The sequence below is a fragment of the Nerophis lumbriciformis genome, linkage group LG13 (assembly GCF_033978685.3).
Source record: "Nerophis lumbriciformis linkage group LG13, RoL_Nlum_v2.1, whole genome shotgun sequence".
NCBI lineage: Eukaryota > Metazoa > Chordata > Actinopteri > Syngnathiformes > Syngnathidae > Nerophis > Nerophis lumbriciformis.
In genome coordinates, this window is record NC_084560.2 from 110,001 (window position 1) to 137,142 (window position 27,142).

At 41.6% G+C, this 27,142-nt stretch overlaps 1 protein-coding gene across 2 annotated transcripts; it reads right to left on the reverse strand.

The window, feature by feature from the left end:
- Window positions 1-1,554: 1,554 nt before the first annotated feature.
- On the reverse strand, window positions 1,555-25,951 carry LOC133614016 (uncharacterized). Of its 2 annotated transcripts, none has more exons than XM_072914406.1 (3): window positions 25,861-25,951; window positions 13,759-14,190; window positions 1,555-2,561 (listed from the first exon to the last, which is right to left on the reverse strand). In XM_072914406.1, the coding sequence occupies exons 1-3, from the start codon at window positions 25,943-25,945 to the stop codon at window positions 1,555-1,557; spliced, it is 1,524 nt and encodes a 507-aa protein (XP_072770507.1). In that variant the 5' UTR covers window positions 25,946-25,951. The 2 variants fall into 2 exon arrangements, with proteins under 2 accessions (XP_072770507.1, XP_072770506.1); XM_072914405.1 differs by lacking the exon at window positions 25,861-25,951 and adding an exon at window positions 24,069-24,509.
- Between the last annotated feature and the right edge of the window lie 1,191 nt (window positions 25,952-27,142).

A 27,142-nucleotide genomic window follows, 5' to 3' on the forward strand; every position in this document is an offset into this window, starting at 1 on the left:
AACTTCGAAAAATAAAATAAGCAACTGGGAACTGATTTTTAATGGTTTTAACCCTTCTGAAATTGAAATAATGTTCCCCTTTAAGTGTTTTTAAATCCCTGCAGCTTCCATGACTGTTACACACTTGTGTCTACTGGCCTGATACTTAAACCTGAACATCTTGTCACACACAGTGCAACTAAACGGTTTCTCTCCAGTGTGTGTTCTCATGTGTGTGGTCATGTCACGCTTTCTGGAGAAACTGATCTTACAAACAGAGCAAGCAAAAGGTTTCTCTCCAGTGTATGTTCTCATGTGTGTGGCCATGCGTTCCTTTCTGGAGAAACTCTTCTTACAAACAGAGCAAGTAAAAGGTTTCTCTCCAGTGTATGTTCTCATGTGTGTGGTCATGCGTTCCTTTCTGGAGAAACTCATCTTACAAACAGAGCAAGCAAAAGGTTTCTCTCCAGTGTATGTTCTCATGTGTGTGGTCATGCGTTCCTTTCTGGAGAAACTCTTCTTACAAACAGAGCAAGTAAAAGGTTTCTCACCTGTGTGTATTCTCATGTGTAATATACGTTCCTTCTTAGTGTTGAATCTTTTAACACAAGCTGAGCAAGCAAAAGGTTTCTCTCCAGTGTGTGTTCTCATGTGTGTGGTCATGATTTGCTTTCTGGAGAAACTCTTCTTACAAACATAGCAAGTAAAAGGTTTCTCACCTGTGTGTGTTCTCATGTGTAATATAAGTTCCTTTTTAGTGTTGAATCTTTTAGCACAAGCTGAGTGTCAGGTTCAAACACTGATGACATATATTCATCAGACAAGAAGCAAGGAATCATGCAGAAACAGAGTTCAATTTAGCTCATGGGGAGAACACATGGAGCTGCACACTTAATCACAGTCTCGCCCTACGCTCTAAGGTTCAGCTCCCGTGTCCCTCTATTTATTCAGTATTTCCACAGTCAACATCACTGAGGCCGCCTCTAAAAAGAGTGGTCACATATATTATGCAAAGCAGGTCCCGGACGCACAATACGTGACAGAATGTGGTGGGGGCCTTGTGATTTCGCCTTGTCTCCGCTTAGTCTGCGTGTTGTCAACTTATCTTCATTGAGGTCCTTAAAGTCTCTGCTTCATCTGCGTGTTGTCGTCTTATCTTCGTTGAGGTCCTTGAAGTCCTTGGCTGTTAGCGGGATAAAACAAAGATAACATCTGCGGCTGAGGCCACCCCTCAGACAAGAAGTTTTTGTCCTTGCACGAATACAAAAGTCTAACTTAAGCACAATAACTAATAACTAAAGCAACAGACTTTAAGGATACTAAAGTTAGTGTGCTACTATATACATAATTATTCTAACACTGAGCAAGGAAAAGGTTTCTCTCCAGTGTGTGTTCTCATGTGTAATATCATGCCATTCTTAGTGTTGAATCTTTTAGCACAAGCTGAGCAAGAAAAAGGTTTCTCTCCAGTGTGTGTTCTCATGTGTGTGGTCATGTGTTGCTTTCTAAAGAAAATCTTCTTAAAAACAGAGCAAGTAAAAGGTTTCTCACCTGTGTGTGTTCTCATGTGTAATATCATGTCATTTTAGAGTAGAATCTTTTAGCACAAGCTGAGAAAGCAAAATGTTTATCTCCAGTGTGTGTTCTCATGTGTATGGTCATGTGTTCTTTTCTGGAGAAACTCTTCTTACAAACAGAGCAAGTAAAAGGTTTCTCTCCAGTGTGTGTTCTCATGTGTGTGGTCAAGTTTGTCTTTGTGGAGAAACTCTTCTTGCAAACAGAGCAAGTAAAAGGTTTCTCTCCAGTGTGTGTTCTCATGTGTATGGTCATCATTTGCTTTCTGGAGAAACTCTTCTTACAAACAGAGCAAGTAAAGGGTTTCTCACCTGTGTGTGTTCTCATGTGTAATATAATTTCATTCTTAGTGTAGAATCTTTTAGCACAAGCTGAGCAAGCAAAAGGTTTCTCTCCAGTGTGTGTTCTCATGTGTCTGGTCATGTGTTGCTTTTGAGAGAAATGATCCTTACAAACAGAGCAAGTAAAGGGTTTCTCACCTGTGTGTGTTCTCATGTGTAATATCATTTCATTCTTAGTGTTGAATCTTTTAGCACAAACAGAGCAAGTAAAAGGTTTCTCTCCAGTGTGTGTTCTCATGTGTCTTGTACAATCACTCTTCAGTCTAAATGATTTCCCACATTCAGAGCAGTCAAAGTGTTTGTTGTTAGTGTGATGTCTCGTATCACCTTTAGAGTCATTTTTACTCTCCAAAGGTTTTTGGATGTGGTCACTGTGATCAGAAGAGTGTGACATCATGTGGTCCATGTCTGACAGTGGAGCAAAGATGCTGTCTGGTTCTGACTTGATATCTTCACAATGCTCTCCATCAGCTTCTGTGATGTGTTGACTTACAAGCTCCGCCCCTCTGTTCTCCTCACTTTGACTGTGATGAAGCTGGAAGGACTGAGCTTCATCTTCATCATGAAGCTGCTCCTCTTTAATGTGGGAGGGGGCCTGTAGCTCCTTCTGTCCCACACTGGTGTGCCACTCCTCTTCATGACTCCCCGCTGACACCCGCTGGACGTCTGCAGAACAAATGAGGTGTTACTGTATTGAAGTTTGCAGTATTCAAACTATTGACATGTGAGCTAGGCCAAATAGACAGTGATGGGCAAGCTACCTGGACAATGTAGTAAGCTAAGCTACAAGTTACTCTCAATTAAATGGAGCTAAGCTATCCTCAGAGAATTGTAGCACGCTACATTATAAATATATATATATATATATATATATATATATATATATATATATATATATATATATATATATATATTGGCCCACATGTACAATATCAATGTTTATGTTGTCCATGGAAAGAAGTTAGTAAGAAGCAAAAGAAAAACAACCAACCATGGATGACAAAAGGACTGAAAAATGCTTGTCACAAAAAAAAGACATTATATGGAATATTAATAACACAGACATCTATTGAGGCAGAAAGTAAGTATAATAAATATAAAAAGAAGCTAATTGGTATACTAGGAACATGTAAGAAGGAATACTACAGACAATTATTAAAGAAGAACAGAAACAACATGAGAGCAACATGGGGCATCCTAAATAGCATCATTAAAAATGCTGCTAAGAAAGATTACCCCCAGTACTTTCTACATGGAAATACAAAAAATGACAATATGAACCAAATAGTTGAACGTTTTAATGATTCAAAATGTCTAGGTATAATAATTGATGATAAATTGAACTGGAAATGTCATGTAAAAAATATACAACATAAAGTAGCAAGAAACACGTCAACAATGAATAAAGCAAAACATGTTCTAGACCAAAAATGACTTCATATTCTCTACTGCTCACTAGTGTTACATATCTGACTTATTGTGTAGAAATATGGGAAATAACTACAAAAGTACACTTCATTCATTAACTGTGTTACAAAAAGATCAGTTATAATAATACATCATGTTGGATATAGACAACATACAAACACTTTATTGAATCACAAATACTGAAATTCCACCACATAGTGAATTAGCAAACAGCTAAAATGATACACAAAGCAAACTATAACCTGCTAGCCAAGAATGTACAACAATTCTCAACAAAAGAGGAGAAATATAATCTTAGAGAAAAATGTAATTTAAAACATTTGTATGCACTGTGATGTGCGGTCACAAACCAACCTCCCAGAGACAGTTCTGTTAGGGTTCAAACGCAGCAGTGTTGCTTTATTCAGTCACTTTTTTGGAATGCAGGTTAACTTAAATTCCTCCTGGTTGGGGCTTTCATTTAAACAAACAAATGATCACATTCCTCATGCCTTGATCAGGTCTCCTAAATTGCCTGGAACATATAGCAGAGAAATCTCTGATCAGTGCAAAGTTCAATAAAACACAGCATTCAATGAATCAAACATCTTACACATTTAGCAGACTAATTTACAAACTACATTTCAGTGGAGCAACACACTTACCGCCCGATGGAAGCAGACCTTTCTCAGCAGGGAGCCAGCCACACAATGAGTCAAACACTGAGGTGCTATTTAAATCAAACACAGTGATTGCCAACCTGACACAGCTGCCTTGGGGCAGGTGGCCACACATCAGCCTGATTGAGGATAAAATTAGGGATGTACTTGCCTTCAATGACCACACCTAGAGGGTGGCGTAGTTTGACCGCCTGGTGCATGCTTTCATTGGGATGGCTGGCCCTCCGCCTAGTCTCACCTGTTCGGAGGTATTGTGATGCTCCACATATCCCCCCCCCTAAGCTCCTTGTTGGGACGAGGAGCTTCCTGTTCTTCATCTTCGTAGCGGCGGGACATCGCGTCGGCGTGGCGGATTTCCTTTCCATGGCGGTGCTCGACGGTGAACTTATAATTTTGCAGTTCCAGAAACCAGCGTGTCACCCGAGCGTTGCTGTCCTTATTGGTGGCCATCCATTTGAGGGGGGCATGGTCGGTCACCAGAGTGAAGCGTCTTCCCCATAGGTAATACCTGAGATGGTGGATGGCCCACTTCACAGCAAGACACTCTTTCTCCACGGTAGAGTAATTTTTCTCGTGCTTCAGCAATTTTCGGCTAATGAAGGTTATGGGGTGTTCATCGGCGCCAACCAATTGGGCTAGGACTGCCCCGATCCCAGTGCCAGAGGCATCTGTGTGGAGGACGAATGGCTTCGTGAAGTCAGGTGCAACAAGGATGGGTTCCTCACACAGAGCCTGCTTTAACTTCTCGAAGGCCCCTTCCGTTTCGGTGGTCCAAGATACTCGGTGGGTTGACCGTTGGCGAGTGAGGTCGTTGAGGGGGGCCGCTATTGTGGCAAAGTCTTTGATAAACTTCTGGTAGTAGCCGATCAGACCTAAGAAGGACTGCACCTGTTTTTTAGTGATGGGGCGGGGCCAGTTCCATATCTTCTCCACCTTCTGGGCTTGGGGTCGCCCACACCCACGGCCTATCGTATACCCGAGGTAGTCGGTTTCAGTCCATCCTACCCGGCACTTCTTGCCGTTCGCTGTTAGACCAGCCTGACGAAGGGCTTTGAGGACAGCCTCCAGGTGTTCCAGATGGTGGGCCCAGGTGGCGCTGTGGACCACGATGTCATCAAGATATGCGGCGGCATAGGCTTGGTGAGGACGGAGGATTCGGTCCATCATGCGCTGGAAGGTCGCAGGGGCCCCGTGGATGCCGAAGGGGAGGACAGTGTACTGGAATAAGCCGTCTGGAGTTGAGAAGGCCGTCTTGGGTTTGGCTCTCTGGGTCAGGGGTACCTGCCAATAACCTTTTGTCAAGTCCATGGTGCTGACGAAGCGGGCAGGTCCAAGGCGGTCAATCAGCTCATCGGCTCTAGGCATGGGATATGCATCGAAGGTGGATATGTCGTTTAGTTTTCGGAAGTCGTTGCAAAACCTCAAGGAGCCATCTGGTTTAGGGACGATCACGATTGGACTGGACCAAGGGCTGTAGGACTCTTCAATGACGCCTTGGTCAAGCATCTTTTTTACCTCTTCTTTTATTGCTTCCCTCCGCGCTTCTCGGACCCTGTATGGTCGTTGCCTGACCACCTTCCCAGGCGGGGTCTCTATGTCATGTTCTATGACATGGGTGCGCCCGGGCATCTCTGCAAAAATGTCCCGGTAGCGGTCCAAGAGCTCTTGGACATCTTGGATTTGTGTTGGGCCAAGGTCCACGCCTACATTGACGGCAGGTTTCTGGGAAGAGAGGTCCGTTAGAAGGGCAGGGCTAGGCAAAGGTGCAGCAGTGTGCCATCTTTTCAATACATTTACATGGTACAGCTGCAAACCTTTCCTCCGGCCGGGTTGCTGTACACGGTAGTTGACGGCCCCCACTCGCTCAGCGATCTCGTACGGGCCGTGCCACTTAGCCAAGAATTTGCACTCTGCCGTCGAGACCAATACTAAGACAAGGTCACCCACCTTAAACTTACGGAGACGGGCGCCCTTGTTGTATGTTCGTGCCTGGGCGGCTTGAGCCTTCTCCATATGGTCCCGGACCAGTGGCCATACCCTTCTGGCTCTCTCCTGTAGGTGTTCCACGTGGTCTATAACGTTCCGGTGGGGGGAGGGCTGACTTTCCCAGGCTTGCTTGGCGAGGTCTAGCAGACCCCGTGGATTCCGCCCGTAGAGCAGCTCAAAGGGAGAAAAACCTGTAGAGGCTTGTGGCACTTCACGAATAGCAAACAGTACATAAGGAATTAACCGGTCCCAGTCTTTCCCGTCAACTTCAACCAGTTTCCTTAACATTGTCTTCAAGGTTGAATTAAAGCGTTCCACTAGTCCGTTAGTTTGTGGGTGATAGACTGAGGTTCTGATCTGTTTTATCTTAAGCCATTTATACAATGTGGTCATTACACGGGCCATAAAACAGGTACCCTGGTCTGTCAAAACCTCGTCTGCTATTCCAACCCGGCTAAAAAGCATGAGTAGTTCATGGGCAACATTCTTGGCGGTAGCAACACGCAAGGGAATGGCCTCGGGGTATCGGGTTGCGTAATCGACGATGACAAGGATATAGCGGTGTCCACGAGACGATTTTGGCAACGGCCCCACAATGTCCATAGCTATTCGTGAAAATGGCGTCTCAATAATAGGGAGGGGTATGAGGGGATTCCGGAGAAAGGGCCGTGGTGACGCTTTTTGGCATTCTGGACAGGTGCGACAAAAGTCTTCGACGGCTCGCTTCACCCCGGGCCAATAAAAACGGGTGACCACTCGGTCATAGGTTTTCTGGGCTCCCAGATGAGCCCCTAATTGGTGGGAGTGAGCGAGGTACAACACCCGGGTGACGTAACTTTTTGGCACTAATAGTTGTTCGACAACTTCCCCACCCTTAGCTTTTGCACTTCGGTACAACAGACCCGCTTTTACCAATAATTTGAGGATAAGACATTACACTCACCCCAGAGACCAGTTGACCGTCTATGGTGGTGATGCTTTGGCGGGCCATTTCCAGGTTGGGGTCAGCCCATTGGGCTGTGGCGTACTCGCCTTGAGGAGGATTCCCCTCGACCGGCATGAGCGGGAACTCAGAGAAGGGGTCTTCACTGGCTGGAGGGGTCTCTCCCCCACTGGTGTCTCTTTCAGATGCTCCACTTCCTGGTGAGGTTCCTCTAGGTGCTCGGAAGGTGGGGAATGCGGTCCGCGGGGTCGAGGCTGCGGGGCGCCGGTCTCTTTGTCTTGTTTGTCGGGGAGGATGTGGGCGGCGGCGGCCTGGGTTCCAATACCGCTGGAAGAGGACACAATCCGTGCCTATCAGCAGAGGGACAGGTAGGTTGGGGACCACCCCAGCAGCCACAACGGCGTCTCCACGGGGGGTCTGGACCCGGATATGGCTGACCGGGTAATGGCGGACATCACCATGGACGCAGGTGACCGGGATGGTGTCTGCGCCGACAGGACCAGCGTAGTCAGCCCTCACCAAGGTGACGACGCTGCCAGAATCAATCAGGGCATGGCCGTCTGTACCTCCCACCCGCACCGGCAGGGTGGCATGGGGTCGGCTGGTGTCCCCGGTGTGCAAGCAAGGTCGGTGGGCACCCGAGCTGGCGGCAAAGGGCATTGAGACGTCTCGGTCCCGTTCCGGACAGGCCCAGGAGGTGTGGCCTTCTCGCCCGCAGACATAGCACCTTCTGGGGGGTCGGGCCAACCTTTCCGGTGGGTTACTATCCCTTGGGGCATTACGTGGAGGAGATCGCCGGCGTTCACGGCCCATCCTTTCAGCAGGGGTGGGGCGGCTTTGCTCAGCTCTGGTGGTTCGGAGCATCTCGTTGCTAACTTGGTAGTTCTCCAACAGAGCTACCAGAGAATCCAGGGAGGTGGGGCTCACCTGCGCAGCATACTTTCTGGCATCGGGCGGAAAAGCTCGAATACACCGATCAATCACCAATCTTTGGATCCAGGGTGTCTCCCCGCCACTCGTCAGCCAGCCCTGGGTAAGACGTAGTAGTTCTGCAAGCTGGGCCCTGGGCGGCTGGCTGGCACAGTAGGCCCAGGCGTGGTATCGCTGAGCTCTAGCTGGTAGAGTGTACCCATGACTTGCTAATATGGCGGCCTTGAGCTTGGGGTAGTCTCGTGCGTCCTCTGCTCGCAGGTCACGGCAGGCGTGCTGGGCCTCCCCAATGAGGAACGGGGCAATTATTCCTGCCCACTCACCGGGTGGCCATCGCTCCCTTGTAGCAGTGCGCTCGAAGAGCTCCAAATAGGCTTCAACGTCGTCATCGGGGCCTTGTTTGGTGAGGACTCCCCCCGGGGCTCGAACCACTGCTTCGTCTTTGTCGACCTTCTTGAGCAGTTCATTCATCGCATTCTGCAACTCCGCCTGGCTTTGCAGGAGCGCCCTTACTGCTTGCTCCATACTGTGGTTGGGGAGGGTCTTCTATACCCGCATTCTCCACCAATTTGTGATGTGCGGTCACAAACCAACCTCCCAGAGACAGTTCTGTTAGGGTTCAAACGCAGCAGTGTTGCTTTATTCAGTCACTTTTTTGGAATGCAGGTTAACTTAAATTCCTCCTGGTTGGGGCTTTCATTTAAACAAACAAATTATCACATTCCTCATGCCTTGATCAGGTCTCCTAAATTGCCTGGAACATATAGCAGAGAAATCTCTGATCAGTGCAAAGTTCAATAAAACACAGCATTCAATGAATCAAACATCTTACACATTTAGCAGACTAATTTACAAACTACATTTCAGTGGAGCAACACACTTACCGCCCGATGGAAGCAGACCTTTCCCAGCAGGGAGCCAGCCACACAATGAGTCAAACACTGAGGTGCTATTTAAATCAAACACAGTGATTGTCAACCTGACACAGCTGCCTTGGGGCAGGTGGCCACACATCAGCCTGATTGAGGATAAAATTAGGGATGTACTTGCCTTCAATGACCACATCTAGAGGGTGGCGTAGTTTGACCGCCTGGTGCATGCTTTCATTGGGATGGCTGGCCCTCCGCCGAGTCTCACCTGTTCGGAGGTATTGTGATGCTCCACAGCACGTACAACACTTAAGACCTTCAGTATATCAGTATGTGGAATTAAATGATGGAATGGATGAAGCAAAGCAATCAAACAATGTACTAATATGATCCACTTCAAGAAACTCTTCACACTTAAAGTGTTTACAAAGTACAAAGAAGAAGATAACCATTCTCAAATTATTTCATCCATCATTCATTTTCTACATCATCTTACTCATCTCACCATATGAAATATAACTTACTTCACTAATTATTATTTATTTATTTTTATTGTGATTACTTATGGAGTATATTGTGAATACATTGAGAACAGGAAGTGAACTAAAGTTTTATCAACTGTTATGTAAAAGAAAAGGGGTAGAATTAAAAAAGCTCTGCTTCTTCCTACTCCTTTTCCAACATGTTGAAAAGACAAACTGGAAATTGTGATGTATCATGTTGTATACATGCATGTGTGATGTATCATGTTGCATGCATGCATGTGTGATGTATCATGTTGTATGCATGCATGTGTGATGTATCATGTTGTATGCATGCATGTGTGATGTATCATGTTGTATGCATGCATGTGTGATGTATCATGTTGTATGCACGCATGTGTGATGCATCATGTTGTATGCATGCATGTGTGATGTATCATGTTGTATGCATGAATGTGTGATGTATCATGTTGTATGTATGCATGTGTGATGTATCATGTTGTATGTATGCATGTGTGATGTATCATGTTGTATGCATGCATGTGTGATGTATAATGTTGTATGCATGCATGTGTGATGCATCATGTTGTATGCATGCATGTGTGATGTATCATGTTGTATGCATGAATGTGTGATGCATCATGTTGTATGCATGCATGTGTGATGTATCATGTTGTATGCACGCATGTGTGATGCATCATGTTGTATGCATGCATGTGTGATGTATCATGTTGTATGCATGAATGTGTAAAGTATCATGTTGTATGCATGCATGTGTGATGTATCATGTTGTATGCATGAATGTGTGATGCATCATGTTGTATGCATGAATGTGATGCATCATGTCTTATGCATGCATGTGTGATGTATCATGTTGTATGCACGCATGTGTGACGCATCATGTTGTATGCATGCATGTCTGATGTATCTTGTTGTATGCATGCATGTGTGATGTATCATGTTGTATGCATGCATGTGTGATGTATCATGTTGTATGCATGCATGTGTGATGCATCATGTTGTATGCATACATGTGTGATGTATCATGTTGTATGCATGCATGTGTGATGTATCATGTTGTATGCATGCATGTGTGATGTATCATGTTGTATGCATGCATGTGTGATGTATCATGTTGTATGCTTGCATGTGTGATGCATCATGTTGTATGCATGCATGTGTGATGTATCATGTTGTATGCATGAATGTGTGATGCATCATGTTGTATGCATGAATGTGTGATGTATCATGTTGTATGTATGCATGTGTGATGTATCATGTTGTATGCATGCATGTGTGATGTATCATGCTGTATGTATGCATGTGTGATGTATCATGTTGTATGCATGCATGTGTGATGTATCATGTTGTATGCATGCATGTGTGATGTATCATGTTGTATGCACGCATGTGTGATGCATCATGTAGCATGCATGCATGTGTGATGTATCATGTTGTATGCATGAATGTGTGATGTATCATGTTGTATGCATGCATGTGTGATGTATCATGTTGTATGTATGCATGTGTGATGTATCATGTTGTATGCATGCATGTGTGATGTATCATGTTGTATGCATGCATGTGTGATGTATCATGTTGTATGCATGCATGTGTGATGTATCATGTTGTATGCACGCATGTGTGATGCATCATGTTGTATGCATGCATGTGTGATGTATCATGTTGTATGCATGAATGTGTAATGCATCATGTTGTATGCATGCATGTGTGATGTATCATGTTGTATGTATGCATGTGTGTTGTATCATGTTGTATGCACGCATGTGTGATGCATCATGTTGTATGCATGCATGTGTGATGTATCATGTTGTATGCATGAATGTGTAAAGAATCATGTTGTATGCATGCATGTGTGATGCATCATGTTGTATGCATGCATGTGTGATGTATCATGTTGTATGCATGCATGTGTGATGGTTCATGTTGTATGCATGCATGTGTGATGTATCATGTTGTATGCATGCATGTGTGATGTATCATGTTGTATGTATGCATGTGTGATGTATCATGTTGTATGCATGCATGTGTGATGTATCATGTTGTATGCATGCATGTGTGATGTATCATGTTGTATGCATGCATGTGTGATGTATCATGTTGTATGCATGCATGTGTGATGCATCATGTTGTATGCACGCATGTGTGATGCATCATGTTGTATGCATGAATGTGATGCATCATGTCTTATGCATGCATGTGTGATGTATCATGTTGTATGCATGCATGTGTGATGTTTCATGTTGTATGCATGCATGTGTGATGTATATTGTTGTATGCATGCATGTGTGATGTTTCATGTTGTATGCATGCATGTGTGATGTATCATGTTGTATGCATGCATGTGTGATGTATCATGTTGTATGCATGCATGTGTGATGTATCATGTTGTATGCATGCATGTGTGATGTGTCATGTTGTATGCAAGCATGTGTGATGTATCATGTTGAATGCACGCATGTGTGATGCATCATGTTGTATGTACGCATGTGTGATGCATCATGTTGTATGCATGAATGTGATGCATCATGTCTTATGCATGCATGTGTGATGTATCATGTTGTATGTATGCATGTGTGATGTATCATGTTGTATGCATGCATGTGTGATGTTTCATGTTGTATGCATGTATGTGTGATGTTTCATGTTGTGTGCATGCATGTGTGATGTATCATGTTGTATGCATGCATGTGTGATGTATCATGTTGTATGCATGCATGTGTGATGTATCATGTTGTATGCATGCATGTGTGATGTATAATGTTGTATGCATGCATGTGTGATGTATCATGTTGTATGCATGCATGTGTGATGTATCATGTTGTATGCATGCATGTGTGATGTATCAAGTTGTATGCATGCATGTGTGATGTATCATGTTGTATGCTTGCATGTTCCAAATAAACTCAAACTCACCTCAACTAACACTTGGTGGACATTCAAGCCACAAAATGCAAATGGAGTATTGTTGGTGTATTTTGGATGGTTATAGAGGACCTCCCATTGGCTCCATTGCAAGTGGACTTTTATTTACATTTATGAGTTAGAATTAGGGCTGGGTGATGTATGGAATATACTGGATATATCGTGGGTTTGTCTCTGTGCGATATAGAAAATGACTATATGGTGATATTGGAGTATACGTTCTCACACAGTTGCTTTTAGCTGCAGGCATTACACTACAGGCTCTTCTCACTCTTTCTTGTCTCTCCTTCTCACAGAGACATAAAACAAGCGCACCTTCTTACATACGTCACATACTGTCACGTGTGCAACGTCATACGCTCTCACGGAGCAGACAGGTAGCGGCATGGTAACGTTAGCTGTGGTGCTAGTGGTAATACAAGAGAAAGAAGGTGTCAATCTGGTAACTAATGAAGGCAGAATTAATTCCCAAGACAAACAGCAGGAGGTCCATCGTCTGGCGGTGGTTTGGCTTCAAGCGGGTAGATGGTGAACAAGTATGCGGCAAAAGCGTTGCTACAAAAAGTAGCAGCACTGCTAATGTAGCATCATTTGAAATGTCACCCGCTAGAGAATGAAGAGTGCTTGAAACTCTGCATGTCAACATCTCTGTTCAGTGCCACACGCACAAAATGCCCAAGCAACCATTTCCACATCAACACCGTATGAAACAAATAGTCAACAACAGAAGGAGATAACGTCCGCAGGAACCTACCACATAGTGAAGGACATACACTATTTGATTTCCTATTATGCAGCTCATTTTTATTTGACACTTATTAAAATATATTGTGTGACATCATGCACAAAAGTGCACTTTATTTGTTTTTAACTACTGTAGTGGCGTTCGGTACAAAAAGTGCACTTTAATTTAGTGTTGTTTTGATATGTCATCTTAGTGACATCATGCACAAAAGTGCACTAATAGCTTGTTTTAAAATGTCTCTGACAATCTTGCATTTTCTGTTTTGAAATGACATGAATGTTTGTGCCACTGCTTAATAACTGTTTAATAAATACACTTTTGCTAAATTGACTTAGTTGTGATTTCCCTCTCTGCATGAAAGTTTAAAAGTAGCATATATTAATGCAGTATGAAGAAGAATGTTTTAATGTAGACACATAGAATCACCATACTTCTGTCATTATATGCATCAAGTGTTCATTCAAGGCTAAGGCAAAATATCCACATATATATGGTGTATCGTGACATGGCCTAAACATATCCACATATATATGGTGTATCGTGACATGGCCTAAACATATCCACATATATATGGTGTATCGTGACATGGCCTAAACATATCCACATATTAATAAAAGGCCATATCGCCCAGCCCTAGTTAGAATGTGATTTTTTTTTAATATATCCACCATCATGTCTTTTATAATGATTGTGAACGATAGAAACAATTCCCCCCAAAAAGTGCAGTTCCCCTTTTAATTCCAATGATTAGATTTAAGACTTGAAGTGTATGAGCATGAAGTGATGAAGCCTACTTGGATGAGTCTTCTAAGACAAAGTGAACAGTCCAGTTGTGATGGATTGAATGCCCTGAGAATAAAATGATATGTGCTTACTTGGACTGTGATGAAGCTGTGAGGACTCAGGTGCTTTGTCTTCATGCTCTTCAGTCTTCACAGAGACAACAGTCAGTGGAAACTTGCTGACATCATCCTCCTCCTGCCCTACAACACACTCTCCCTCCTCTTCCTCTTTCATGTGTGGATCCTCCTCTTCCTCTTTCATGTGAAGGGGATGTAATTCATCCTCTTCCTCTTTCATGTGTGGATCCTCCTCTTCCTCTTTCATGTGGGGGGGCTGTGGATCATCCTCTTCCTCTTTCATGTGGCGGGGCTGTGGATGATCCTCTTCCTCTTTCATGTGGCGGGGCTGTTGATGCCCCTCTTCCTCCTTCATGTGGGTGGGCTGTGGATCATCCTCTTCCTCTTTCATGTGGGTGGGCTGTGGATCATCCTCTTCCTCTTTCATGTGGGGGGGCTGCTGGATGTCTGTTGGGTAAATAAGTCAATAAGATAAATGATAAGCGATAAAGAGAGAATATAAATAGTTTTGGACTGACACTGTTAACACAATGAGATTATTTGTGTTTTTTTGTGTGTTGTGTTAAAAGTGTGTAGCAAAACAACCAATAAAAACACAGGAAATACCACCTTTTGTCCTAAAATTAATTCAAAAGTGGTACAGTGAGTACAAAAACAGACTTGGAAATTTGATGGGGGTCAATTTGAAAATGTTTATAAGTACGAGGCAGCATTGATTGAGGCATTCTTAACTTCACTGATGTAAAGTCTGTAAATATTGAGATTGTCATTACCATAACTTCATTATCATAGAAATAAAAAAAATCTAATTCCAAAATCACTTAAAAAAACATTCATGGATGTTTTTTTTATCATGCAGAATACTTTTGGGTAGTCATTTTGTTGGCTGGGTCAAAAGGAACTTTGAACAAAAACATGTTTTACTATGTGCTGTTTCATGGAGTATTTCCATTAACAATTCCTCTTTAGGAATTGGAGACCATCTACAACACACGGAAGGAAAGTCAGTCACCTTCATGTTCTTTTAATAATTCAAGTGTTGACTACTTTGGTTGTTGAAAATAAATGTTTACTTTCACTTATTGTTGCATGTAAGTCAGAATCAGGAAGTGTAATTATAACTTTAATTAGATTTGATTACAGTGAAAAATGTATTTAGTGAGTTTGTGACTTTTGTGTAAACATGTTGATACAGGTCTACATCTTCTTGGGGACTGGAACACAGATATGTCCTGAAAGGATGCACCCATTTTTAAAACCTTCACTAAGCTGTGCCACCAACATTGTCTCACTTAGCGCATTAAGCAAACTACCAGGGTGAGTGAGTCCTTTTAAACCTTCATAGACCTCGTTGTTACTTCTGACCAGTCTAAGATCACCACAAGTGGAACTACTGTATGCGGCTTAAGTGATCATTCCATCATTTTCTGTACCCATAAAAAACATAGAACTGAGTCTGAGGAGTTCCGGTGACGTCATCAAGTTGAATGGCAGCTTAGAGTAACATCTCCCTCGTGAGAAAAGTTATTTTGTCCCGTTAGACCGTAAAATGCCAAATTTTTAGATAATCTCTGAATAAACAAAAGGGCAAGAATGGGGAAAACCAGAGGAAATCGAGGAAATATTGTTGCAGAGCCTGTAAATGAGGAAAGCTCTGTGTCCGCAAACAGCTCACCTGTAAAGCTACAAGATGGCTGTGCTAACGCTAACCCTCGCTCAAAGAAGGCGGACGCCGAAGGTTTAGTCCAAGTTCTGGAGGAGATTCGGGACTTCCGAAAAGACATAAAAGAACAGCTGAACGATATTAAATCCGAGCTCACCAACATTAAACAACAAATAACAGACACAGAGGAGCGAATTGAGAAGGTGGAGGGCCGGATTCAAAACATGGAGTATGTGTTGAACAACATGATAAAAGTCATTCATCAGCAACAAAACAAACGACTCGACTATGAAGGGAGATCCTGACGCAAGAACTTGAGGAAACACAATGTTCCCGAAGGAGCCGAGGGACCGTCCATGCCAGAGTTTGTGGAAAAACTGCTGCGGGACATGTTGGAGATCCCCGCAACTACGCGACTCGACATCGAAAGGGCACACCGCGCACTGGCGCCAAGACCCGCCGGAGACAGAGAATACAAGCTGCGGTCAATAATAGTCACATTCCTCCGCTACAGGATGAAAGAAAAGGTCATGCGCAAAGCCTGGGGAAAGAAGAAGATTTTTCCGAATAGGACACTAATATATTTTGACCAGGATTACCTCCCAGCAGTCCTGCAAAAGAGGAAAGAATATGCTGAAGCGAAGCGAGTGTTAAAGCAAAGAAATATCCGCTTCCAGACTCCGTACCCGGCCAAACTACGAGTGTTCCAGGAGGACGGCACGCAGCTGTACCGGACAGCAAAGGAGGCGACAAAAGACATGAAGGACAGAGGACTGCCAGTCAGCGTGACTACGCCGAGGGAGAGCCCGCTGGATCACCTGTCCCGCTCCGCCTGGGAGACCATGGGAGGAAGGAGCCGGGAGGGGACAGGTGAGGAGCCAGAGAAAAGCATCAAGGAGAGACTGCAAGCCTTCAGAAGATAATCATCGCCTTCTCCGGGGGACCTGTTAATTTTGACTGACTTCTTAAAGTGTTGGTAAGATGAACAGAACCAAAACAGGTGACTTTAAATTCACTCCAAGACATTTGTGTTTGTATAATAACCCCAGCTAGATGAGAATATATACAAATGAGGGATGTATCTATGTAATGAACAGAGATTGTTGTTCTCTTTCTACCAAGTGCCATGATGGGGGCCCTCAGCCCATAGTTGGGAGAGGATTTCCCCCACAGCTAGACGTTTTATCTAGCCTAACTCAGGGTCATCTATTAGAGACCCCTGCCTTGGAACCACACTTTTCTTTTTTAATTTTCTTTAGTTATTTTGCTTTGTTTTATTTATGTTATTTCAGTTGTTTTTGTTATGGGAGTAGACTTGCTAGGTTTTATTTTGAATATTTTATTGGTACACTTACAAGTAAATACATATGGTTAGTGACAAAGTAAAATGTGTATGGTTTAATGTTAATGGGCTATTGAACCCAATAAAATGCAATAAAATATTATCGAAGGTGAGGACAGAACAAGCCCACATAGTATATTTACAGGAGACCCATTTGACTGACAAGGAGCATGTAAAACTAAAGAGAATGGGCTTCACTCATTTGTTTTGTTCGTCATATAAATTAGGACATAGGAGAGGAGTTAAAATTCTCATCTCAAAAAAGCTACATTTTGAAAAAGTACTGGAATTTGGTGATAAGGAGGGTAGATTTATTTTAGTAAAGGGAAAGATGGATGGGAACCCAATCACCTTCTTGGTGAGTGATATTAATTTCTTCCAAAAAATCACCAATATTATGGTAACGGAAACCAAAGGTCTTTTGATTTGTGGTGGGGATTTAAATATATATTTACAGCCAAAATTGGACTCATCTAGTATAAAAATACATAACGTGAAACCCCTTTATAAGAAAATAAACACACTTTTTGAGGAAGTAGGCTTAATTGACATATGGCGAGACTTTTTCCCAGAAAGAAGGGATTACCGTATTTTCCGCACTATAAGGCGCACCGGATTATTAGCCGCACCTTCAATGAATGGCATATTTCATAACTTTGTCCACCAATAAGCCGCCCCGGACTATAAGCCGCGCCTACGCTGCGCTAAAGGGAATGTCAAAAAAACAGTCAGATAGGTCAGTCAAACTTTAATAATATATTAAAAACCAGCGTTCTAACAACTCTGTTCACTCCCAAAATGTACGCAAATGTGCAATCACAAACATAGTAAAATTCAAAATAGTGCAGAGCAATAGCAACATAATGTTGCTCGAACGTTAATGTCACAACACACAAAATAAACATAGCGCTCACTTTCTGAAGTTATTCTTCATTCGTAAATCCTTCGTCTTCGGTGTCCGAAGTGAAAAGTTGGGCAAATTTACGATCCACTGGCAGATGTTGGCGTCGTCTGGCGCTGCCTCCTCGTCTTAGTGAAGGTGTGTTCGCCTTCTGTCATCCATTGTTCCCACGCAGTTAGCAGTCTAGCTTCGAATGCCCTGTTGACACCAATATCTAGCGGCTGGAGGTCTTTTGTCAATCCACCCGGAATGACGGCGAGTATTGAATTAAGCGCGTAAGCGTGTCTCTCAATGTGCTGTTATGAGCTAGCAAATATAACAACTACACTACCCAGCATGCAACGATAGTTACGAGCATGCGCGGTAGCCCTGAGAAGCGTTGTATGCTGGGAGTTAGAATGTGGTTATGAGCACGCTGTGAGTAAACGTTGAGAACTCAGTTAACACGCCTCGTCTGCTATATTTATAATTAGACAGACAACACACTTAATAGGAGCCATTTTGGGGTCTTTACATAAACACACAAATGGAAATGAAACGTCACATATCCCAGCATGCACCGCGCGCTTCTTCGTCATCCACTGTTCCCACGCAGTTAGCAGTCTAGCTTCGAATGCCCTGTTGACACCAATATCTAGCGGCTGGAGGTCTTTTGTCAATCCACCCGGAATGACGGCGAGTATTGAATTAAGCGCGTAAGCGTGTCTCTCAATGTGCTGTTATGAGCTAGCAAATATAACAACTACACTACCCAGCATGCAACGATAGTTACGAGCATGCGCGGTAGCCCTGAGAAGCGTTGTATGCTGGCAGTTAGAATGTGGTTATGAGCACGCTGTGAGTAAACGTTGAGAACTCAGTTAACACGCCTCGTCTGCATTATTTATAATTAGACAGACAACACACTTAATAGGAGCCATTTTGGGGTCTTTACATAAACACACAAATGGAAATGAAACGTCACATATCCCAGCATGCACCGCGCGCTTCTTCTACGGGGAAAAAAGATGGCGGCTGTTTACCGTAGTTGCGAGACCTAAACTTTATGAAAATGAATCTTAATATTTATCCATATATAAAGCGCACCGGGTTATAAGGCGCACTGTCAGCTTTTGAGAAAATTTGTGGTTTTTAGGTGTGCCTTATAGTGCGGAAAATACGGTATACTTATTTCTCTGCTCCGCACTGTCTTCATACAAGAATAGATTATTTCTAACATTTGGAAAGGATAAAGATAAAATATGTACCTGCGAAATTGGGACGATAGATCTAAGTGACCATGCACCTATATACCTATCTATTGACTTTAATCTGAGGGCAAAAAATAATACATAGAAACTAAACTCAAGTCTGCTGAATGACCTATCCTTTAAGACACAAATTAAATCTGAAATTAGTCTCTTCTTGGAGTTCAATGACACAGGACAGGTTTCACCTCCCATATTATGGGACACTCTGAAGGCTGTTTTAAGAGGGAAAATTATAGCAATATCTTCATTTAAGAAAAAAAATGAGAATACAAAATCAAATGACTTAAAAAAATACAACTAAAAGAATTAGAAAGAAAACACAAACTAGATTTGGCACAGGATACATTAAGGGAAATAAGAAATACTAGGAATGAAATGAACAGTTTGGCCACACAAGAAATTAAAAAAAATCTAATGTTTTTGCAACAGAGACACTATGAAAGTGGCTCTAAGTCTATGAAAATACTGGCCTGGAAACTAAAAAAAAAGATAGCGGAAAACACCATTCATAAAATGAGGGATCCAAGAACAAAAGAGATAAAAACTAAATCAAATGAAATTCAGTAAGCCTTCGAACATTTTTATAAAACTTTATACTCTGAGGTCTCCAGTAGGAGGATAACCCAAATTGACAGCTTCCTGAACTCTCTGGATTGACCTATTTTAGATGAAAAACAAAACCAAACAATATCTGCAGATATAACTGAAAATGAATTAAAAGTTGCAATTAGTAGGCTTAAATTAAGTAAATTGTCAGGATCAGACGTTACACGGCTGAGTGGTATAAGAAATTTAAAAAATAATTAATACCTGTTTTACTCCCCACACTGAATTGGGTCTTAAAAAAGGCACAAACGCCACTTAGTTGGAGGGAGGCAATTATCTCAGCTATCTCTTACCAAAAGAAGGCAAGGATAGAATTGAATGTGCATCTTACAGGCCAATATCGGTTCTCAATGTAGATTATAAACTATTTACTTCCATTATGGGCAAACGATTAGAAGATTTCTTACCTATATTGATACATAATGATCAAACAGGTTTTATACATCAACGACAAACACAAGACAATATAAGAAAGACACTACATATTATGGATCATATACAAAGAAAAAACATACAAGCAATTGTTATAAGTGTGGATGCTGAAAAGGCCTTTGATTTGGTCATTTGGAATTTTCTTTACAGAGTTTTATATAAATTCGGTTTTCAGGATACAATCATTAAAACTATACAGGCACTATATAACAATCCTACTGCTAGGATTAAAGTCAATGGATACTTATCAAACAGTTTTACCCTAGAAAGGGGCTCTAGACAGGGATGTGCATGGTCACCATTACTCTTTGCATTATATCTAGAGCCATTAGCTCAGTCTATTAGACACAATGAAGATATTAAGGGAATCATGATTAAAGGAAGAGAGTATAAATTGGCCTGCTATGCGGATGACATTTTGGTTTACCTCGGACACCCAACATACTCGCTCCCTAAATTAATGCAATCATTTAAACTGTATGGTCAACTATCAGGATATAAAATCAATATACCGTATTTTCCGCACCATAAGGCGCCCGGGGTTATAAGCCGCGCCTTCAATGAACGGCATATTTCAAAACTTTGTCCACCTATAAGCCGCCCCGTGTTGTAAGCCGCATCTAACTGCGCTAAAAGAATGTCAAAAAAACAGTCAAATAGGTCAGTCAAACTTTAATAATATATTAAAACCAGCGTGATGTGGGCGCGCATAGAATCGTATATCAACATGGACGAAGCTGCGTGAAAAAAGCCACCCGGCCTCTTCGCGTAAACTTAAACTTACCTTAACCACTCGCTCATCCTTTCTTCATCCATCCCTTCGAGTTAGCTTTTATGATGACGCCGGCTGGAAAGGTCTCTTTTGGCAAGGTCTTCCTTTTGAATATCACCATGGGTGGAAGTTTCTGGCCATTAGCATGGCAAGCTAGAACCACAGTGAAGGATGACTTCTCATTCCCTGTGGTGCGAATATTCACCGTACGTGCTCCCGTTGTATCCACAGTGCGGTTCACAGGAATATCAGTTGCTGTGAAATAGTAATCCGTGTGCGGATGGAGAGATTGCGTCTTTTCATGAACCGGATCCCTGTCGTTTAGTAGGAGTCATTTTGTGGTCTTTACAGATGTAAACACACAAAGGAAATGAAACGTACGTAATATCCGCGCGCTTTTTCTTCTTCTACGCGGGCGGGTGGTTGCTTACAGTAGAAGAAGAAGCGCTTCCTGTTCTATGGGGGCGGGTGCTTACCTTGGCGGTTGCTTGCGTAGAAGAAGAAGCGCTTCCTGTTCTACAGGGAAAAAAGATGGCGGCTGTTTACCGTAGTTACGAGACCGAAACTTTATGAAAATGAATCTTAATATTTATCCATATATAAAGCGCACCGGGTTATAAGGCGCACTGTCAGCTTTTGAGAAAATTTGTGGTTTTTAGGTGCGCCTTATAGTGCGGAAAATACGGTAGGTAAAACCCAGCTACTCTCATATAATTATAACCCACCAGGGGGAATCAGAATCTGATATGGCAAACAGAGTCTTTTAAATACCTGGGCATTAATTTGCCAAAAGATCTAACAAAATTATCAGAATACAATTATCTACCCATATATAAAAAAATAAAAGATGACATAGCAAGATAGAACTTAATTCCTTTTTTTAGCCTTAGTTCTAGAATTGATTCCATTAAAATGAATGTACTGCCAAGACTGCTGTACCTATTTCAAACCCTGCCAATAGAGATTTACCAAAACCAAGTCAATGAATGGGACAAAATGCTATCAAGGTATATATGGCAAAGTAAAAGGCCAAGAGTTTGTCTCAAAACTTTACAATTGGTGAAACAAAAGGGAGGATGGGGTTTACCTTGCCTCCGATATTACTATTTTGCAGCCCAGATGAGAGCAGTGATATGCTGGTGCAACCCGTCATACATTGCTCAATGGAAAATTATTGAGGAAGAAATGCCCTCCATCCCCATACAAGCAATCCTGGCGGATAGCAATTTACAAACCCACATAAATAACATTGATAACCCATGGGTGAAATGGACCCTTAAAGTGTGGAAAATGATCATAAAGGAATACAAACTCGAGAGTGATATTGCAGTTCTTAAATGGTGTGCCTATGATACAGAGTTTACACCTAATAAATTAGACTCAAGATTTAAGGACTGGATAGCTAAGGGTATAACAGCTTTATGTAGTGTAATGAAAGATAAAAAATACTTAGTTTTGAAATTATTAAAAGGACATATATATTAGAAAACCAAGACTTCTATCAATATTTGCAGTTGCGGCTTTTTGTTAATATGAAGGTGAAAAGTGTCACAAAGACGAGTATATGTTTGATTGAACTGTTTACAAAAGCCTACAATTCAGAAATTATTGATAGAAGTGTTTCATGCTTGTATAAGGGTCTGTTGAATATGAAATCATATTCAACTTCATATATTAAAACAAAATGGGAGAAGGAAGGAGGGATAACTAAATCTGAGGAAGAATGGACAATAAAATGGAAATATCAATGGACGTGTACCAGCTCACCAAGTGGAGGGAGTTTGGCTGGAAAAGTTTGATCAGATTTTTTATTACACCTTTTCAGAAGTGTCACTATGATAACAACTCCCCTGCCTGCTGGAGAAATTGTGGGAATTCAAATGCAAATCACTACCATGTTTTGTGGGACTGCTCCACCATAAAGGACTATTGGAAAGAGATACACCAAGCTCTACAGGATATTTTCAAACGTGAAATACCCCTCCAAAGTAAAACTTTGTTTTTTGGACATGTACCTCAGGACTGGCTGAAGAAAGATAAACACTTCATGAATATCCTACTGGTGGCTTGTAAAAAGACCATTACTAGGAAATGGATATCCCAGGAGAGCCCAACTTTGAAGCAATGGATGGAAACAACAATGGACATATATAAAATGGAGAAGATAACTGCCTTTTTTAATTATGAATTGGAGAAATGTACTTTATACTGGGAAAACTGTGTCAACTATGTCACGCCCCATAAACCTGATTTTAATTTTTCGAATTAGTGATTGTACTGCAAAAAAAAAGAATAAAAGGGATTACTCCCTTTATGTGTATATGTATGTATATATGTATATATATATATATTTATATATATATGCATCTGTTTATATTTTATTTTATATCTGATTATTATTATTATTAATGTATTATTAATGTATTATTATTATTTTTTGTTCTTTGTTTACTTAATCGATGTATTTGTAGATATTACTTTGTTTTTTTTGTTCTTTCTTTCTTTTTTTGGGGTGGGGGTGGTATGGGTGGGATACAAACAAAAATATTTTGACATTTAGGGCAGACAATAGATATATGATTTATGTGAATATGATGTAAACTGTGGTACGCAGGCATCACCTAGTGGTACGCCAATTATTATTTCATTATTTAAATACAGTGTTTTATTTTTCTACATTCAAACACAGTGTTACTGTTCAAACTGTGTGTAATGTTAGAGTAACTAAAAATATTAAATATACTTGTTACATAACGTGTCTTCCTTGTTTTTAATGAATAATTAAGGCCTACTATGCTACTGTATTTTAATGCTGTTCATGATGGTGGTACTTGGAGATCCAAGTATTTTCTGAGGTGGTACTTGGTGAAAAAAGTTTGACAACTACTGACGTAGTGACATTGTAAACTACAATGGCAGACACCATTTTGTTATACCCAATACATCGCGCTTCCAACGAGATCCCGTTTTTTTCACCGAGTTAGAAAGTTCCATAACTGTTCACGTTATACCATCTCATCTCATTGTGGATCATGTGAATGTTTGAAGTGGAACTAAATGTGATCTCTGAAAGGGGTACACATTATTTCCAAAGCAGGGCCCCCATCCACATATACAATACTAGAACATATCTGATGAAAAACAACAATATTTTTGTTATTTTATTATAAGTGTGCCAAATCACCTATATTTGAACATTATCTAATGGAAATGACTGCTGTCTGATAATCACATTAATAACACAATAACAATCATGTGTCTGACTACACCTATTAATCACAATTAATCTAACACGTCATGTTCATGTTAATAATGAAATATAAAGTTAGTAAACATGTGAGAGTAAGAAGTAAACAAACCTGTTCTGTGTAACACAACTTGAGGTTTCTTGAAAACAGCGTCCAGTAGTTGACGTAGTCTCTTGTTTTCTTCTTTTGTCCGAGAAAGTTCCTCTTTGTACTCTGCTATCGTTCTTTCACACATTTTCACACAATCACAACACTTTACACTCACACTTGATCTTAACTAAGCGATGTGTTGATCAAATCCGCGTCTCTTTGTTAGCAGCTAACAAGCTAAGCTGACTAGCACGCTAAGCTAACTAGCACGCTAAGCTAACTAGCACGCTAAGCTAACTAACGCGCTAAAACAAGTAGCAAGCTAAGCGGGCCTAATAATGTCCAAAGTTGACTGAGACGAGTGGAGTTTATCCTGACACGGAGGATGAATAAAGTGTAGTTAGTAGCGAGGCTTAGAAGCGTGTGTGGAGTAAAGGAAGACTTTGCTGCGAAGCGCATATCCTCCACGCATGCGTCACTTAGGGGCGGGGCCAAAGAGTCATAGTGATGGGCAAGTCATGAACGATTCGTAATAAATGTATGTTTTCATGCTGTCTCCACAAAAAAGCACGGCAACAAATGATCCATCCATCCATTTATCTACCGCGTGTCCCTTTCGGGTTCTCGGGGGGTGCTGGAGCCTATCTCAGCTGCATTTGGGCGGAAGGTGGGGTACACCCTGGACAAGCCGCCACCTCATCGCAGGGCCAACACAGATAGACAGACAAGTATATAAACTGTATTTGACTTTAAATCAGATAAATATCATTCAACAACAACACAATGTGCAGACTATAATTACTGCTTTGCTGGTTTTACTGGTGTAAAATTCTGCATCCGAGAGATCACAACCATTGCAGCCATGCGTCCAAAACATAACATCATCTTGCAGGGACATAAGGACAAGCAAAAGTAAAGTGTCTGTTGTTTTACAATGTAATAATGTATTTAATAAGAAATGCTCAGAGAATACCTTTTTTTTTAGTATTTATTGGAGGCCTGAAAAGACAAAGGCCGTCTGTTTACAGGAGAGTGTCACCTTTTATCTTAGCTCAGGAATGCATGGGGGAAGGGTTGGAGACAAGCGGGAAACTCTTAGTTAGGAAAAGTGTAGCTGCTGACAGAAGCACATTGTATATATGTTATATCATTTCATAGTTGGTTAGAGTAAATAAATACAATGTATAAATATAAGGTCATATTTACATATAATGTGATTAAAAATGTGTTTCCTTTAGTTAATTCATGCAAGTATATATGTTAACTTTATTTCTGTTACAAAACCCATGTCAATTGGAGGGGAACATATTTTTTGTTCCGGTTTGGTCACATTGTTGGGGGGACAATTAATATGTGACGGAATAAGGGAAGCAGCATGAGACAGCAAGCATTCGATGTAAGAGGTTAATGGAGTCTCGGCTTGAAAATAAACTTTATTCCCTCGGAGTTTGTGAGGCCAATGAGGTATGATTCTTTCTGATAATGTATGTGAAATCAATGTGTTTTCTTTTATTTGATGTCAGACTAATTGTAAGTTCTGTTTTTCTTATTTATATGTTCTGACGGCATTATTTTGGCATTGTTGTTAACAAGAATATTTTCAGTGACTCCCTTGTATGTTTATTTGACATCGAACAAAAGAAAGCTGTACTGCCACAAGTCAATTAATCACAATCATTAGTGAACATCACATGACTAACATTTCAATTAACTACACAGAAAAATGTTAGTTAAATAGTTCATGATCATTTCTTGTGTTTGTGTTCTTTTGCAAAGGCAGCTATAATTGTTGTTCCAATAGATGATTACTCACCTTCATTGATGAATTCCAAAAAGGTGAAAGCTGGCTGTGATCTGATGTACTTCTTGCTTTTCTCATGTTTCACCTTCACCAACATAATGGCCTCATGAAACCACACCTTGGAGAAAAAGTACAATTCTGAAAAGGTTATATTTCCCTAAGCCCAGCACTGTGGCAAAACTAAATTAGACCATTTCTAGGGAAAACAATTATGAAAACATTGTGCTATACATTTTATTTGAATTCATGCAACCCCCCAACTAACCTGACTCTGGCCAGATCCTTGTAGTTGGCTGAGCTCCACACAAGGATCTGGGCTCCAGGGCAATGATTTGTTGCTATCTCCTTCCAGATAGCAACAAATAATGAACCAATCAGGATCGCCGGGCGGGATTTCACAGATTTGATGTAGCGCCGAAGCGACTGTTTGATTGAAACAATGGTGGCATGCAGCGAGGAGTCGTGTGCTGACATGGATTCTGCTATTGCAGCTGTTTTGTCACATCTATCCAATATTCATTCTTTAAAAGATGAACAGAGAACTTTGTCACGATTGGGTCGCATCTTACTGCGGGGTTTGTTCCCCCGGGATTCAGACGGACCACTCCAAACAAGACGTGCAGGTAGGAACATGATTTCGAAATCAAACAAGTACCAATAACGGAAAACAAGCCAGAGGAAAAAACGTGGCGATCGCACTGGACGCTAAAGCTAACACTTGGCATAGACTAGAGATAAGGAATACTCACGTAACTGTGGCAAGAAGCAAACAATGAAGCCAGACTGAGTGTGGCAAGCAAGGTGAATAAATAGCTCTCTGATTAGTGGTTAACAGCAGCTGAGCGTGCCGACCACTAACCAGAGGCAGGTGAACCCAATTAATCCCCATGGAAACTAAAACAAACCCAGTGGTGCACAAACAGGAACTGTGGGAGTTCAAAACTAACATAACATAACAAAACATGATCCGGGCCACGGATCATGACAAACTTTTTGCTGTGTCGCTACCCAATATGTCGGCTGTTCTGTTTTGTATTTGCCAGCGTGGCTCTCATCAGCGTCACAGCTTGATTTTCATGTGAGTGCTTGAAGTGGCACCTCATTCAAGATAAATGCTTTATCCAATCACATACAAGGATTGTTTTTACAAGGCCCCGCCTTCTGCAATACAACTCCTATTGAGAAGTCCCACATCCTTGTGTGGAGCTCAGCGAACTACAGAGTCAGGTTACCCCCTACCCTCCCAACTACAGAGTCAGGTTACTCCCTACCCTCCCAACTACAGAGTCAGGTT